We start from the raw sequence: 18,129 nt of genomic DNA on the forward strand, positions 1-18,129 counted from the left end.
GGTGGCGGCAGAAATGGTGTCTTAAATGGGATTCCTTGCTTTATTCTGTCACTGAATTGTGTGCACACGTGTCAAGTGTGTCTTCTCTTTCTCTTTTTGTGAAGAGATCCAGGACAGTTTACCAGGCACAGTGGTTGGCTGTTGAGTGGGGGAAAGGGTTGGGAAGAGGTGATGAGCAGTCAAGGGGCGTGGTGAAGAAGGGCAGGGCATGGATTGGCTGGAGGGGGAACAGGGAACGAAGCAGAGAAGGCTCCGGAACTCTGTGCTTGGCCATCTGCAGCGCCCATGGTCCGGGAGGACCTCACAGAGCCTGGGGCAGAGAGTGTGAACAGGGTGTGTACTGCCGCTTCATTCATCTTGACGTAGAAAGGACAGGCAAGTAGCTGAAGCAGTGAGGGATGACCAAATGGGTTTGAGCACGTTTTAGGAATGGAGAAGCCTCGCTCGGGAATCAGGAAAGAAGATGACAGCGTGCTGGTAGCCAGCCATGTGTCGTTTGGTCTGCTGTGGGCCACTATAGCGCATGCGCCGTGTAAGCATGTGATCACATGCTGAACTGATTCCAGGAATGTCTGTGCCTGGGAGAACATGACCTTCAGGGCATGGAGAGTGGGGAGGAGGTTGAGGGAATCAGGTGTATGGGGCCTTTCTTGCAGCCAGGCCTGGAAACGTTGTTAGGTGGGTGGCTCTAGTGAACTTGAAGGGTTTAATTCTTTTCCGTTTTGCTCCCTGGGCATGCAAGTTTGCGATTGAGTTAAATTTCTTTGGTGATAGAGGAGAAGCAGTGGGCTGGCAGTGGACTACCCCTCCTCACCCCACCTAGTGCTAGGAAATGCACAGTTGCCTACATTTATCTCTTACCACATTCTTGAAACACATTTGCAGATTCCAGGCTGAGAACTGGTGCCTTTGGAATACTTTACTATTACTTGATATTTATTTCCTGCAGTTTAGCCTTGTTGTGTTTGATACTATAGTAATGTTTGTTTTAAATTTTTATTTCTTTTCATTATGTTTGAAAGAGAGACAGATGAAGAGAGGCTTCTCATCTGCTGGCTTATGCCGTAAATACCCCCAGTACTTAGGGCTGGGCCTGGGACTCAATCAGGGTTTCTTGCCTGAGTGATAAGGACCCAAGCACTTGAGCTAATACCTCCTTCCTCTCAGGGTGCATGTTAGCAGGAAGTTGGACTGGAAGCAGAATAGCCAGGACTTGAACTAGGCACCTCAGTATGGATTGTGGGTACCCCAAGCAGCTGCCCAAACGCTGCACCACCTGTCCACCACTGTAATGGGCTTTGTAGGTTAATACCACAAGTAGGCACTTGTAGAGGATGCATTTGTTCTTAGGAGGCATATGACAAAGCTGAGGGTCTTGCACGTGCCTGGCATGTTCTAGGTGTGGGCATTGCAGCAAACAACACAGAAAAACTCTGTCCTTGGGAGCAACCATCATTTGAAAGACAAGTGGTGGTTGGTGCTGTGGCGTGGCAGGCTAAGCCTCTGCCTGCAGTGCTGGCATCCCATATGGGCGCTGATTTGAGACCCAGCTGTTCCATTCTGATCCAGCTCTCTGCTATAGCCTGGGAAAGCAGTAGGAGATGACACACATGCTTGGGCCCCTGCACCCACATGGGGGATCTGCTCCTAGCTTCGCATTGGCCCAGCTCTAGCATTTGAGGCCATTTAGGGAGTGAACCAGTGGATGGAAGACCTCTCTCTCTCTCTCTGTGCCTCTGCCTCTGCCTCTCTATAACTCTGCCTTTCAAATAAATAAATAAATCTTTAAAAAGAAAAAGTGGCATGTGGTAGCCTTTAAATGGTGCCTCCTAGGAGGGCCAGGGTGGTAGTTCCTGGGTATACTTGAAGGTGGGAATGACAGATTGGCTGCTGGGTTAGAGATGTGATATTAGGGAAACAAAGGAGGGAATGACCTTGAGAGGTTTTTTTTTTTTAATGTGTGAGCAGTGGGGAAGCTATTATTGCTGTTAACTGGTAGGGAGGAGACTGTGGGAGGAACAGGGTTTTGAGGAGGCAAAGGTGTGCTATTTGGACAGCTCTCACTTCGAGGTCAGATACCCACAAGGAGGCCATGTTGAACCTGCAGTCAGTTATGTGCGTCCTGGGCACTTTTGTCCCCTTTGGCACTAGACATTGTCTTTTAGCAAAATAGCAACTGCCGTTTCTGCAAATCATTACATACATACAAAGATGTCGAAAGCATATCAGGATTGGATTTAGAGAAAAACACATAATGCCGTTTGAGAAATTCCGTTTGTATTGCCACATGGAAAGTGAAACTTTATCTCATTGTGTTTATAAAAACCCCATTTCTACCAAAATTCACTGGAAGAACACTTGTGTTTATTGCATCTCTATGGAGACTCGTCTGTGAAGATGCACCATTCCAACGGCACCGGCTCTGCCGAGAGGGTTGGGGAGAGGAGACAGCTGGCTGTGTGTGCTAACCTTTGTCCTTGCGGCGAGTGGGAGAGGCCTTCTCAGGCACTTTCCTTGGAAACACCAGTAGAAATTCAATGAGGGGGGGCCGGCGCTGTGGGTAGCGGGTAAAGTCGCCGCCTGCAGTGCTCGCATCCCATAGGGATGCTGGGCCAGGCTGAAGCCAGGAGCCTGGAGTTTGTTCTGGGTCTCCCATGTAGGTGCAGAGGCCTAAGGACTTGGGCCATCTGCTGCTGCTTTCTCAGTGCATTAGCAGGGAGCTGGATCAGAAGTGGAATAGCCGAGACTTGAACCAGTGCCTAAATGGAATGCTGGTACTGCAGGCTTTACTTGCTACTCCAAAGTTATCCTCTTTAAACCACATCAGTAAGTCACTATTAAACACTTTTCAAATTCTTGACAAAGAAAAAAAAATCACCAACAATAAAGAAAGCATCAAAATTCTCTGTAAGTAGGAACTGGCCCTGGGGTATAGTAGGCTAATCCTCTAGCTGGTGTGCAGGTATCCCTATGGGTGCTGGTTCGTATCCCAGCTACTCCTCTTCCGATGCAGCTCTCTGCTTCTGGCCTGGGAAAGCCATGAAAAATGGCTCAAGTGCTTGGGCCCCTGCACCCATGTGGGAGACCTGGAGGAAGCACCTGTTTCCTGGTTTCGGATTGGCTCAGCTCCAGCCATTGCAGCGATTTGGGGAGTGAATCAGAGGATGAAAGATCTCTCTCTCTCCTCTCTGTGTGTAACTCTGCCTCTCAACTGAATAAGATCTATTAAAAAAAAAATCTTTAAGTTATGTGTAGGTGTACGGCCTTCTGGAAATGGTACAGACAAGACTCTGTGTTGGAGAACATCTCCTTGGGCTTCTCCTCCGTATTTCTGAGCTGCTAGCTTCCTGTGTTTGGACTGAGTGTGACTGTGTGCTGCTGTGCTTGCGTGGAAGTGCACTGTTTTACATCAGATTGAGAAGTTTCTGTATGGCAAAAGTAACAGGAAAGTGAAGAGGCAACTGACAGAATGGGAGAAATTATTTGCAAACTATGCAACTAATAAAGGATTAATAACCAGAATCTACAAAGAGACCAAGAAACTCCACAGCAACAAACAAACAACCCACTTAAGAGATGGGCGAAGGACGTAAACAGACATTTTTCAAAAGAGGAAATCCAAATGGCCAACAGACACATGAAAAAATGTTCAGGATCACTAGCCGTCAGGGAAATGAAAATCAAAACCACAATGTGGTTTCACCTCACCCCAGATAGAATGGCTTTCATACAGAAATCAACAAATAACAAATGCTGGCAAGGATGTGGGGAAAAATGTACCCTAATCCACTGTTGGTGGGAAAGTAAACTGGTATAGCCACTGTGGAAGATAGTTTGGAGAAATCTGAATATAGTCCTACCGTAAGACCCAGCTATCCCACTCCTTGGAATTTACCCAAGGGAAATTAAATTGGGAAATAAAAGAGCTGTCTGCACCTCCATGTTTATTGCAGCTCAATTCACAATTGCTAAAACATGGAATCAACCTAAATGCCCATCAGTGGAAGACTAGATAAAGAAATATGGGATATGTACTCTGGAATACTACACAGTGGTCAAAAAAATGAAATCCGGTCATTTGCAACAAAATGGAGGAATCTGGAAAACATCATACTGAGTGAAATAAGCCCATCCCAAATGGACAAATATCTTATATTCTTTCTGATCTGTGACAACTAAGCACCTAAAAGGAAACTTGTAGAGGTGAAACACTATGAGAAGCAGTGACTTAATCAGCCCTTGTCCTGTCGAGGAACAGTTATTTTATTCTTTTTACTATTTTCTTTTTCTACTTAATACCATTGGTTGAACTCTTTACTTAACACAGAATTACTCTTAGGTGTTTAAATCCAATTGAAAATTGATCCCTGTTAAAAATAAGAGTGAGAATAAGAGAGGAAGGAGATGTACAGTTTGGCACATGTTCCTGTGAACTTACACCTAAGGGTGAAGCTAAAAACTTGCCATGGGACTCCAAATCTCATTATATTGGCAGGTACCAATACCATCTTACTAGTTAAAGTGATCATTTTAAGTGCATAACTGATCATAAAGATAGGAATAAGTATCAAAGGGATCACATAAATAAGACCAAGTGTCTGCTAATTACAATAGATAGAATTAAAAGGGGGAGAATGGCCAGCGCTGTGGCTCACTAGGCTAATCCTCTGCCTGTGGCACTGGCACCCTGGTTTCTAGTCCCCTGTGGGGCACTGGGTACTAGTCCCAGTTGCTCCTCTTCCAGTCCAGCTCTCTGCTGTGGCATGGGAAGGCAGTGGAGGATGGCCCAGGTGCTTGGGCCCTGTACCTGCATCGGAGATGAGGAGGAAGCACCTGGCTCCTGGCTTCCGATCAGTGGATTGTGGCAGCCATTTGGGGGGTGAACCAATGGAAGGAAGACCTTTCTCTCCATCTCTCTCTCTAACTCTGCCTGTCAAAAAAAAAAAAAAAAAGTGTGTGGGGGGAGGATGATTCAACATGGGAAGCAGGCCACACAGTAGACTCCTAGAATGACAAACACTGTAAACAGCACTCTGGCCTCAGAATCAGCCCTTAAGGCATTTGGATCTGGCAAAAAGCCCATGAGAGCATTTCAGGCATGGAAAACCGAGACAATAGCAAAAAATGGCCTACATGAAAGATCTCTTTGAATAATATCACAGTGGAAAGAACGGGCCATCAAAGGAGGAGAGAGAGCTTCTACTTTGTTTATGACCCTGTCTAAATAATGACAGAGTTTGTGGACTCAAAAGGCTTCCATAGCTTTGGAAGCTCATGATAAGAGCCTTGGGTGACCACTGACTTTGTAAATAAGAATGTCAATTGTTAAATCAACTACAGGAGTCACTGTGCACTTGCTCCCCATGTAGGACCTCTATGAAGTACTATTTGACCTCTGGTCAATCAAGCACATTTGCTTCCTATCGGCTCCCTGGCCATGCATTATGCTAACAGGCATGTGTTACACAGGGACGAGCTATCCCTTCGGACAGGGGCCCACTGCCTGGTGGTCTCTGCCGAGGTTTAGACACTGGCAGAAGTGATGAGGTGCTGAACTTGAGGAAGTAGGATGGGTGTGACCAAGGCCATGGGGACCCTGGGTCCTTAGCCCTGCTGCTGGCCCCGGAATCCTGTCTGCTGACCCCTGCACCAGGGCTCCCTAGAGGTGCCAGGCTCCTAGGGTCAGCCAGCCTGCAGCTCAGTTTCTGTTACTGCTTCCCTAATGATTCAGAGATATGATTTGCTCAACAAATATTCCCGGAACACTTGCGTTTTCCCCCATGAAGTGATGGAACCATCAGTCAGTAAGAGAAACGCGATCTCTGCCTTCCTGGGTTGTTGTCTGGCCTTGGAAATTTCCACACCCGGGCACGTCTAGTGAAACAGTGTTTACCTTTGGGCTCTCTCTGCACACTGATTGTTATCATTTCAATGATTTACACATACTCAAAGACCTTTGGCTTTTTTTAATGAAAAATCTCAAAATATTTTAATGCCGTATTTTGAGGTCCCACAGTTACTGTTTTTTTTTTCTTTTCATTTGTAGAAAGATAATTGGAGATGATGTCAATATCTTATTTTTCTTTTTTTTATGTATTTTAATTTTTAAAAAAATTAGTTTTTTTTAACAGAGTCAGTGTGCTTTGTAGATACAGCTCTAAGAACATAATGATATTCACTCCCTCCCTCCTTCCTTCCTTTTTTTTCTTTTTTTAGTTTTTGAGATAACATTTTAAATTTACATTACAGTAAAATGGCTTAATACTTCACAGAATAAGAAGTTTAACAAATAAATATCCCACTTTTCACTGGACTTTGATCTGCAGGTTTTAACTTCTGTTGATAATTTTCAATTGTGCCTTTTCTTCTATGGTTATTCAGTGGAAGCTGATTCATTGCTTTTATTATTTACTTGGATGCTAACTGGGATTCCTTCAAGCTGGCTCCTCTGTCCTTTGGACCCATCCTCATGATTTTTAAAAAATATTTATTTATTTATTTGAAAGTCAGAGTTACACAGAGATAGGGAGAGACAGACAGTGAGAGATATAGTCCATCCTTTGGTTTACTCCCTCAGATGGCCACAGTGGCTAGGGCTGGGCCAGGCCAAAGCCAGGAGCCAGGAGCTTCCTCTGAGTCTCCCATGTGAGTGCAGGGACTCAAACACTTGGGCCATCGTCTGCTGCTTTTCCCAAGCCATTATCAGGGAGAGTTGGGAAGTGGAGTAGCCATGACTTGAACTGGCGCCCATATAGGATGCCAGCATCACAGGCGGCAGCTTTACCTGCTATACCACATTGTTGACCCCCATGATTTCTTATTTTACCTTGCAAGATGATGTTCCTGGCTCACCTTTTATGTTCTGTGCTGCAGCCTTGGAATCATTGGAATCAGCCATTTCTTCAAGGAGCCTTGATTCTTTGCCCCTGGGGAAGGGAATAGAATGGTCTAGAAATTAAGACTGGGGTCCTGTTATGGGGGTGTCATTGCTTCTAGGGCTGGTTGGTGAATAGAGCTAGTGTGGCTGTGTGTGTGCATAAGCACATGTTTATATTTTCTATAGCTGTTAATTTAAAACACAGGTGTTTTTACAAAACCCACGGACGTAAGACTCTGTCTACACAATTGGATGGCTTTGGCTGTATGTCACCCTCCTTTTCCTTTTTAACAGGTGGCTGAACCCCTTGTTTAAAATTGGTCATAAACGGAGGCTGGAGGAGGATGACATGTATTCAGTGCTTCCGGAAGACCGCTCCAAGCACCTTGGAGAAGAGTTGCAAGGGTAAGAGAGGTAGTGAGGAGCAGGATGCAAGGGCTGAGGCTTGCTGTGTGTGGCTCGCGGTTGGGACTGGCTGTGCTGTCCTGGGTCCCTTGCCTTCCATCTGGAACCCTAGCAGTCCTCTGTCCTAACACCATCCCAGACTTAGCCTGTCCTGGTGGCCGGGGTGAAACCTGAGTCTCCTTATGCCTTTGTAGAAATGGAGGAAGCAGTGGCCCAGACCCAGGCTGCCTGGGATGTCCCTGACATGGTATCGCTCGAGGAGGCCATTGGACTTGTCTGTGCCAGTGTCTGCCTGCCTTCTGGGGCTACGGAAGGTGCTGTGGATCCAGCAAGCTTGGCAGTACCTAGTTCCCCACGGAGGCTTTTCCCCTCAAGGCCTGTTTTTCCTGGTGCTGCAGATTGCAATGGCCTATCTTTCAGGAACCCTATCAGCAATTAGCCAGCCATTTCGGGGCAGCTGCAGAATGCCCTGTAATAACCACCCTCTGTCACCCGGCCACCCACCTGCCCTGTTTTCCCACGGGGCAGGATATCTGCTTCTTGATTGAACTCTTAGTTTTTATTTTTTTTTTCCTTGTAGGTACTGGGATAAAGAAGTTCTGGCAGCCGAGAACAAGGCACAGGCGCCTTCTTTGACAAAAGCAATCATAAAGTGTTACTGGAAGTCGTATCTGGTTTTGGGGATTTTTACATTGATTGAGGTAAAAGCTCTGATATGCAGTGAGTTGGTTGGGCACGGAGCAAATGTCGCACTGTGACTCAGGATTAAGATGAGTGGGGACTGGAGGTGAGATGTGGTCAGGTGGGTTCTGAGAGTATTGGAAGGTCTGAGGATGGAGGCACAGGTGGTTCTGCTGCTGTATCTATCTCTAGCATGGAGAGGTTCTTACAGGACTGGAGTTCAAGGTCATGACTGTTTCTCTCAGTGTTGAGAGAGGAGAGCCCTGCAGAGAGAGGCTTGCTTTCTTTTTCTTTTTCTTTTTTAAAGATTTATTTATTTATTTGAAAGACAGAGTTATATAGAGATAGAAGGAGAGGCAGAGGCAGAGAGAGAGAGGTCTTTTATCCTCTGGTTCACTCCCCAGTTGGCTGCGATGGCTGGAGCTACGCTGATCCAAAGCCAGCAGCTAAGAGCTTCTTCTAGGTCTCCCACACAGGTGTAGGGGCCCAAGGACTTTGGCCATCTTTACTGCTTTCTCAGGCCATAGCAGAGAGCTGGATCAGAAGTGGAGCAGCTGGGACTCAAACCAGCGCCCGTATGGGTTGCAGGCACTGCAGGTGGCAGCTTTACCCGCTATGCCATAGCGCCGGCCCTGAGAGAGGCTTTCTATACCACAAGTGTAGCCAAGCCCAAGAGTCATCCTGGGTCACCTGGGGGTTCCACCACCTCAAGGAGATGCGCCCTGTGGTTTGGAGGAAGCAAATGTAGATCAGAGCCAAGAACAATAGAAGACATTTACGGGTACTCAACAAGTAATTGTTTACTTAGCCCAGCCAGATCTGATAAATGCAGGGCCTGGGCTGCTCTGGCACCCTGAGACTGGAGCTTCCAGGTGGTGTCCCCTGCCCCGGAGGCCGGGCGGGCGCTGAGACCAGAACTCTCTGGGTGCAGGAGGTCTCATTTCCTTGCGGAGCCCAGTGAATCCCTGCCGAGCCCACCCTAGTTTCTTGTCCTCAGTTACTGAGTTTTGATGGCTCTGTGGCAGGGAGCCTGGAAGTGAATGGTCCCTGGAAAACCCACAGCAGAAAGCCGTGGCTTCTTTTACTTTCAAGAGCCCCCCTCGAGGTCCTCCAGCAAGGGGCACCGGGCCAGGTGGCCTGCACCTGTTCTCATCTGTGTCCTGCCGGAAGAGATGCTGAAAGTCTGGCGGTGTGGTCTGGACCCTTTGTGGGACCTTAGCGCCGCCCGAGGGCCCTGGTGGTCCTGCTTGGGTGTGAGAGCAGTGGGGACGGAAGTTACTGTGAAAGAGTGACGTTAGGTGGAGAGTAGAGTTGTCAAAAGTGCATCGTGGTGGGGGCGAGACAGGTGGGGGCGAGGGAAGGTGCAGCTCCTGCGTGGCCTTCTCTGTGTGTGTTGAGGACTCTCACAGCAGCGGAGAGGTTGGTCAGTGAGCTCTGCTCTGCCGCTGGAGAACACTGCCAGGTGTGCATGTGTGTTCGGGGGTGTTCGCAGGTGACGGGTACCTGGATGGCCTGGGAGATTGACCTCTCTGGTGACAAAGGTGAAAGGTGTGTTGGGCACTGTGCCAGATAGTGAGGGCTCTCTGAGAGGGTCCTTCCCATCACCTGGATACTGCCTTGGCCTTGCGAAGGGCAGGTGGAGATGTAGGCCAGGGTGCAGGAGTCTATCAGGCCCCCCCACCGTGCACTACTGTCACCAGTCTGCTGTGACCTTTGCCAGGGTGCCCCGATGATGGACTTTCTTCATGGTCATACTAGGTCTCAGTTAGAAACAAATTGAGCTATAAGCCAATGTTGCCGTGGCTCACGTGTGTATGATTTCCTGGCCAAATGTGATTTTGCAACCTCAGTGAGCAGAGCTCTCCAGGGTTCTGAGTCCTGACCCTGCCCGTGACCCCTGCCAGGTGTCAGCTTGGGTGTGGGCAGGAGTGTGTGGCCTCAGAGTGGCCTCACGCAGCTGGTAGGTCATCTCTGGAGCAGGTCTCTCTCTGCTGTCATGGTTCTCTAGTTTGTCTTTGGAGCCAGATGCTTAAGAAATTGGAAAGAGGGTGGACTATGGGGCTGGGTTTGAACTGGGCTTTTGGCTGCCCTTGCTGTCATGGAGTGGGGGGGGCCTCTACACCCCAGGGGGTGACCAGATCCCTTTTCAGAGTGAGCTGCAGGTCTTCTTGTGGGAGAAGTAGACACAGAGGGAGAGGCCGCCAAGGTTGGGCTTCCTCCCGAGAGAGGACAGTCCCTCCCCTGGTGCTGGAGTGTTGATGTGACAGATGCCTCTCCCTGAAAATGCTTACTGCTGTGGGTGGGGGTGGGGGGTCCACAAAGGCCAGAGCTGGAGGAAGCTAAATACAGTTGCAAATGGCAAAATCGTGGCCTCTTTTGGAAGGTTGGGTTTTGGGCAATCATGGCAGAAAAGGGGGAGACAGAGCACCGGGCCAATGTGGGGATTCCTAGTCACTGGCGGCAATAGAAGCAGCAGGGAGGGGCATATACTTAGCAGCAGTGGTAGTACCCCTTAGAAGTGGTAGTACTCGGACTCGTAGCAGTTAGAGCAGCAGCAGCGTTATTAGGGGCTCATACTTAGGATCACAGCAGTAGCAGTTAGTCGTAGCAGCACTGTTCAGAGGTAGTACCAGTAGCAACATACTCAGGCTCAATAGTGATGGTGCTAGTACTCAGTACTGACAGTACTTCTTAGTACTGCTAGTTGCAATGGCATTGGTAGGAGCTCATAGAGTAGTTCCAGTATTAGTAATAGAAATAGTGATAGTAATACCAGTAACAACAGTGGTAGTAGTATTTGAACTAATAGTAAGTACTTGAAATATTATATCATACAATATTACTTTAATACCTTTGGGGGACTCAGTGAGGTGGAAGTGATTTGTGTTCCTCCTGCTTTCTGAAAGAGGACGTGAGTGCCAGGTGGGTACCCAGTATGCCCAGGGCCACACGGAATGGAAATGACAGAGATCAGCCTGGAAGGCTCTGACCATGAGCCCATCCATCTCTTGGCTGTGGTCCCTCAGCACCATGGAGGTGCATCTTCAGAACTTTGTCTTCATGACATCATGCACCTGCTTCTTGGGCTTGGTCTGGGGATACTGGGTTGGACTGAAGGGTGTCCTGGAGCAGTGGAGTCAGACTGGGGATTGAAGATTAGGGTAGAATCCAGGTTACCCTGTGCCCTGGGGCCAGAGAGTCACTGGCAAGGCTGCAAAGCGGCCAAGGCCTTCAGCTTGACCAGGAGCCCTGTGGGAATCCAGCTCCTCCATTGCCCAAAGGGTGACCCAAGTTCTTAAACGTCCAGGCCTCTAAGACCCCTTGCTGGTCTTGGATGGTGGTGACAACTGGACTCCAATGCACTGGGCAGAGGCTGAGTTCTGTTTCCCTGGTTTCCCGCTGAGCTGGGGCATCTCTGAGCTTTAGACACCTTTGACTTAGGTGGGAAGTTAAGTGTGCATCTGCTTGGTGAGGCTGAGGGCCCAGATCAGTCACTAGCCTGGGTTGGGTTGGTGGTGGGGGCAGCTGTTTGGTTTTGGGGTCTGACACACCTTCCCAGGCATCTGGTGTTGGCGTGGCAGGCTGGATTTCTGATGTGCAGCGTGGCCTGTGCTGGGGTGTGCTTTGTGCGCACTTGGAATTTGGCAGTATAGAATGAGACAGCGGCTGAGTGTTCCCCACGTGAGTGTAATGACAGTGAATGCTGCCTATTTGAACTCTGTGGCTTTAACTTAACAGCTGGAAGAACTTTTAGTTCTGATGCAATAATGTTCAGGGAGCTACAAGGCATCAACTCAACTAGAAGTAAATGGTGGTTTTTGTTTTTTTTTTTTTTTTTTTTTGGGGGGGGGGTCTGGCAGAAAAAAAGCCTGAATTCCATCGTGAATGCTTCTGTCTTAGACGTGTTTGTGACAGTCTGCTGCTTTGGAGAAATGAGGGAGGAGTGATTTCTCGTGGTGAACTAGCTAAGGTGCAGTTTTGGGTTTTCCTTCATCAGCGCTGGTCACTGGTCAGACGGAACAAGCACTGGTTATGTGGGTGATTGCCTGGAGCGGCTTCCCACTTGATCTTGCGTCTGTGTCCTACCTGCTGGTCTTTGGGGTTTAGATGACGGAAGAGCTGCACTCTGCCTGGTGTTGTCAAAGGTGAAGTTTCCTGTGTCCTTTCCCGTTCCTCTGGCAAACAGAACCCCTGTGCCGTGTGCCCCAGACTCCTACGCTGGGTACTGCTACCCAGCCAAGTTGCGAGCAGGACCTGCAGGTGCTAATGTCAGTGACACCAGCAAGGAGAGGCAAGGATGCTTTGAGGCTGAAATTTCTTTTTTTTATTTTTAAAGATTTATTTATTTATTTGAGAGTCAGAATTTCAGAGAGAGAGAGAGAGACATAGAGATTTTCCACTTGTTGGTTCACTCCCCAAATGCTTGCAATGGCCCCGGGCTGGGCCAGGCTGAAACCAGGAGCCAGGAGCTTCATCCAGGTCCGCCACATGGGTGCAGCAGCCCAAGCCCTTGAGTCATCTTCTGCCTTCCCCGGCATATTAGCAGGGAGCTGGATTGGAAGTGGAGCAACTGGGACTTGAACCAGCTCCCATATGGGCTGTCTATACTGCAGGCGGCATCTTAATCCACTATACCACAACTCTGGCCTGAGATTGGAATTTCAAAGCCATGCAGACCTCACCCTGGGAGAACCAGGACTGATCGTCATGCTTGGAGAAACAGTGGCCAGTGGTGCTCTTGCAAGGCAAATGGTCATTAGAGCGCAGCGGCGCACCAGCTGCCAGCCCACTGTCCCCTGTGCACCGCTAAAGCAAGTCCCCACGCTCCCAGAGTCCTCACCGAGGCGCTTGCGGGAAACTTGGCCGAACCATGAGACCCAGGCTGCTTGCCCACGTCACCCTTTGCCTTGAGACAGGAGCTGCCTTGCCCTGTGGAGTGTGAAGTTAAGGACATCAAAGGAGCCCAGTGTGGGCTTGCCCACTCCTTCCCCAAGTACGGAAGCATGGCGGGCTAGGTCCTGTGTTCTTGACCCTTGGCAAAGGGCCTGCTCAGCCACCGGCCTGGTCCATTGCTTTGGCTTTTGTCCAAGGCTGCATTGGCTCTGGTTGGCCATGGTCCAGGTAGAAGCTGTAGAAGGCTACTTGGAGGCCAGTAGTTGTGTAAATAGCAGGGAGTAGACTCATCCCAGAGTTGCAGTATATCCTCAGGGCTGATTTCCTGAGACCCCTGCAGGGCCTTTGTGTAAGTGCCCCTGCCCCAAGTGTCCCTCAAGCCAGGAGGCCAAGTTGTAGCTACTCTCCTGTAGCTACTTGTAGGTCCCTGAGAAGACACTGGGAGAGGGAGGTGGAGGAAGCATGGAGAGCAGAGGTGGGAGCTGCAGGGCATGGTGCTAGGCAGGCACTGTGAGGTCTTGAGCCCCCTGTGTTTTAATATTCTCAGAGATGACTCTAAATTGTAAGGGTCACTGCTTTTACATCCGTTTGCTTTATAAAGTCAGGGGAGTGAGTGATCATTTGGAATAGTTTGTATCTGGGACCAGTAGTTCAGCGAAGCAGTTAAGCTGCCCTGGTAGGCACCCACAATCCCACAACCTTGGATTGCCTGGTTCAAGCCCCAGCTCCTGCTTATGCGCACATGAGAGGTTCACCTGCTAATGGCTCAAGTGCTTGGGTCCCTGCCACCCATGTGGGAGACCTGGATGGAGCTCCTGGCCTTAGCCTGGATTAGACCTGGTTGCTATAGGCATTTGGGGATTGAACCAGTAGATGGCAGATCTGTCTCCTTTCAAGTAATTGAAAATAAGTAAATAAAAGACTTTTTAAAATGCTTGTATCCATAATGGTTAAAGTAAAAAAGACACTTTTAAAAAGTGAAACTTATTTAAAAAAAAAAAGATTTATTTTATTTGAAATACACACAGAGAGAAGGATAGACAGAGAGAGAGAGGTCTTCTACCTGCTGGCTCACTCCCCAGATGGGCACAATGGCCGGAGCTGTGCCAATCCGAAGTCAGGAGCCAGGAGCTTCTTCCTGGTCTGCCACGTGGGTGCAGGGGCCCAAGGACTTGGGCCATCTTGTACTGCTTTCACAGGCCATAGCAGAGAGCTGGATCAGAAGTGGAGCAGCTGGGACTCGAACCAGCGCCCCTATGGGATGCTGGCACTGCAGGCGGCAGCTTTACCCGCTACACCACAGTACTGGTCCCTAAAAAGTGAAACTTCTAAAAATCTTTCTGGAAAGCTTGGCTTCTCACTCTGCCGTGGTGGTCTGCCAGCAGCAAAGAGATGTTACAGAGCCTTTGTGAAAACCAGCCTCACCTCTTGTCTGTTACGAATGGGCTGGGTATTTTCCCAGTGAACATATTATGTTATTTTAAAAACATTTCGAATTATTTATTTTCATTTTATTCGAAAAGCAGAGAGGTAGAGACAAAGAGAGGCCTTCCATCTACTGGTGCCCTCCCCAGGTGCCCACAGTAGCTGGGGCTGATGCAGGGGCCAGGAGTTCAATCCGGTCTCTCTCACACATGGGTGTAGGAGAACCAAGTATTTGCGCTGTCGCCTGCTGCCCACCAAGGTGCACATTAGCAAGAAGCTGGAATCAGAGTCAGGACCTGAACCCACGTACTCTTCTAAGATATGTAGGTATCCCAATCAGTGCACTAAATACCCATCCCTCCTTTTTTCTTTTTAGAGGGAATTTTAAAAACAATCCTACTCCTTCCTTTCATGTTATGAATGAGTCCTTCTTTTTCCTTTAAAATTTTTTTAAACATCTTTTTTTTTTTTTAATTTGAAAGGCAGAGTTACAGAGAGAGAGGAAGAGAGACAGAGACAGAGATCTTCCATCCCCTGGTTCACTCCCCAAGTGGCTATGATGGCTGAGGCTGGGGCAGGCTGAAGCCAGGAGCCTGGAGCTTCATGGAAGGCAGTGTGGTTGCATTAGCAGGAGGCTGGAGTCAGATGTCAAAGCCAGGTACCAACCCAGGCACCTTGAAAATGAGACACAGGCATCTGAACTATACTACTAGAGGAAACACCTGCCCCATGCAGGTTTTGAAGAAGTCGTCATCCCCTATTCCCCAAGGCAGAAATGAAAAATCCTGGCCAATGAGTATGAGTCGGGAGGCAGAGGGAAAGCAACTTTTGTCACCACAGCTACAGGCAGAGAAACAGCAAGGCACCTTGGGCCACACCAGGCAGAGGAGCCTTGCTTGTCTCCGCGTCACTCCATCCCATAGCCGGCTGCTTCCCTCCTAAACCCTGGAAGGGCGCTTCCCTCCTCCCCACCAGACACTCCTTGCAAATCCAAGTTGCCAAAAGTAAACACACCATTTCCCCTGGCTTCTCAGAGACAAACGCCTAAAGTCTGGCAGCCTTTCAAGAACTTGACTCCCAGACAGGCTTTTCCTTTCAAGCAACCCCTCCTCATGAACACAGGCGTAGTAAACACGTGACAGGTTTGCCTTTGGGAGCTGTTGTCTATTTCAAGTGAGGAGCCCTTGCACAAGGCAGAGGGGTCATGAAAAAGTAAGAAAAAAGTGAACCTGCGTTTTCTTCCCAACCAGCAGTGCCTGAGTAGGAGAGTCACTGAAGATGTCCCCTTCCCCGCCATGGGCCATGACGCTAAATCCCTGTACTCTGTCCTGGTGTGTGTGCACCCGCACACACGCATACCCACGCACACCCAGACTTCTCAATGTCCGGAGCTGAGCTGATCCAAAGCCAGGAGCTTGGCACTTCCTCCTGGTCTCCCACGTGGGTGCAGGGGCCCAAGGACTTGGTCCATCTCCCATTGCTTTCCCAGGCACATTAGCAGGGGGCTGGACTGGAAGTGGAGCAGCCGAATTTCCAACTGGTATCCGCATGGGCAGAGGGTTGACCTGCTACGCCACAGTGCTGGCCCCTTAAATTTTTTTTAATAAGTCCTTTCTGAACATTGGATTTTCCCTCCCGTGTAGAGTGGAGGGTTTCAGTTTTCTCCTGGGGAACCTCTGGATTCTGGGCTCTGTAGGGCTTTCCTGGGATGTGTGTCATATGGTGGCTACCCTCATGAAGACCTTCAGGGAAGCAGGCAGGACTGTTGCCCCCACGGGCTCATGTGGGGATGGTTCTGCACTCTGGCTTCTCCCCAAGTGATGGGATCCAGATCGGAGTCGGGGTGGGGGGCTAGGTCCTGTGCCTTGCTGAGCTCTCAGCCCCCTGCCCCCGCTTCACAGGGGGTGGGCAGAGCTTCAGGGGAGCCGAGCTGACATGAGCTGAAGCTGTCGTAGGGGACGGAGGAGATGATTACCCTGTTCTAGTTGTGTGTTTCCGAGATGTTCTTTAAAACCTGAGAAAGAAATCTTCCGGTAAAGCCTGGCCCTCATGTCAAGCATGGAGCCGGGTTCTGAAAACTCGTCCTTACCTGCGGCCAAGAGGACTCGGGATCCCAGGGGATCCAGCGCTCACATCTCTGGGATCTTGATGGTTGTGAGTTGTCCAGATTCGCTGTGTTTCTTCCTTGTTTCTGATCTGTCTCAGCCCAACTTCTGTCCCCCGCGCACTCCCTGCTTTTCTAAAATTGACCGCATGTTCATTTTCCCCACAAGTTCATTCTTTTCTGCTTGTATTTTTCATGGAAGCATGTTTTTCTTTGACAGCTTGTTTCTATTTCCTGTCATTTTTTAATAAAAATGACTATCTTTCTTCTTTATTATTACTATTTTTTCATCTTTGGAATCAGGCATGATAGAGTTGGGCAGGTGCCTGGCGGGATGGGATGGGAGGGCGCTGCGTTCCAACCGTGTTAGGAATCGCTTTGTGAAGCAAGCAGTGGGCCTTAGCTGGCACATATTTCAGGGTGGCTCAGTACCAAGTACTGCACTGGGAAATACCTGCTTTCAAGTACTCCTGAGATGCTAGTGGAACCTTGTATTTGAAAGCCAGAGAGAGAGAGAGAGAGAGAGAGAGAGAAAGAGATGGGGGAGTTATCTTCTAGCCTCTGGTTCACTCCCAAAAGCCAGAAACCAACAGGGCTGGGAGTCTGGAGCTCTATCTGGGTCTCCCATATGGATGGCAGGGACCCAAGTACTTGGGCCATCAGCTGCCGCCTGCCAGGGTGCACACTAGCAGGGAGTTGGAATTGACAGCAGAACTGGGACTCGAACCAGGCACTCTGATATGGGTTGTGGGCCTCCTAAGTGAGGTCTTAACTGCAGCTTCTGGCTTTGTCGGCCTGGCCCAGTCCTGGATGTTGGTAGCATTTAGGGAATCAATCAGTGGATGGAAGACCTCTTTCTTTCTGTCTCTCTCTCTGCCTTTCAAGTAAAATGAAAATAAAACTTTTTAAAAAGCCCATGTGGTTTCGAAGTGGGGAATGCTTGTGATGCAGTAAGGGTTGTAGTCTTTGTGGCAAGACTCTTCCCCAGGGTATAGATAGGAACAACTTTTAACCTTGTTCTTCATACCCCAAGAGCTTGAATTTTTTTAGTTACAGGATTGGTAATGAGCATTGCCTAGTCGCTTCATTTCTCACTGGTGAAGGGGTGGGCGGGAGGATGCACAGGTGTGTGGGAGGAGAGGTAGGTATGGGCTGGCCTTACTCGTTACTGAGATTAATGAGCCAGTGTGCTCAGTAGTATGCAGGGCCTTCTGTTTTCAGGAGGGTTTAGACAGTGTAGGCCGCAGCGACCTGCCTTCACCTTGTACTCTTTTTCGTTGAGTGTGTTTTATCTCTTCGTTTTCTCAGATGGGAGGTGTCCCTCCTAGTTTCTGTGTTTGAATCCTGAACCCCACCCATGCCGGGCTGAGGCAGAAAACTGTGTGGCAGGCAACAGGGACTCCCAGGGAGCAGGAGATGTTGTAGGAAGGTGTGGGATGGCAGGAGTGACGGCTGTTCTTGGCAGGCTTGCATGCTGCTGTCCCTGGCTGTCCTGGGTCAGCGCTTCTCTGCAACTCCAGATTTTCACTACGCTGAACTCTAGCCACTGTGTCAGAGGCTGTTCCAGAAATGCCTAATGCCTCATGTTTTTTTCCAACTTAATGTTTTGTTTATTATTTTTGAGATAGTATTTTTAATTGACATTATAGTCAGAGGCTTAATGCTTCACTAAATTAAGAGTTCGACAAATAAAGAATAAAAAGACCACAGCTGAGCAGGAAAATCGACAAGGGCTCTAAGCAAT

At 49.0% G+C, this 18,129-nt stretch overlaps 1 protein-coding gene across 2 annotated transcripts in view; it reads left to right on the forward strand.

Annotated features, from left to right (window-relative positions):
* ABCC4 (ATP binding cassette subfamily C member 4 (PEL blood group)) overlaps positions 1-18,129 on the forward strand; it is a 269,575-nt gene that overhangs the window by 43,075 nt on the left and 208,371 nt on the right. Inside the window, exons 2-3 of one of the 2 annotated variants that reach the window (XM_002713003.6) lie at positions 7,172-7,282; positions 7,863-7,983. The exons of the other annotated variant lie outside the window; for it this stretch is intronic. Of the exons in view, the coding sequence (XP_002713049.1) occupies positions 7,172-7,282; positions 7,863-7,983 (232 nt within the window). The remainder of the gene's footprint in view (positions 1-7,171; positions 7,283-7,862; positions 7,984-18,129) is intronic. 2 annotated transcript variants of the gene reach the window in all.

This window comes from Oryctolagus cuniculus, chromosome 9 (genome assembly GCF_051225735.1).
Source record: "Oryctolagus cuniculus isolate XC-2025 breed Fujian yellow rabbit chromosome 9, ASM5122573v1, whole genome shotgun sequence".
NCBI lineage: Eukaryota > Metazoa > Chordata > Mammalia > Lagomorpha > Leporidae > Oryctolagus > Oryctolagus cuniculus.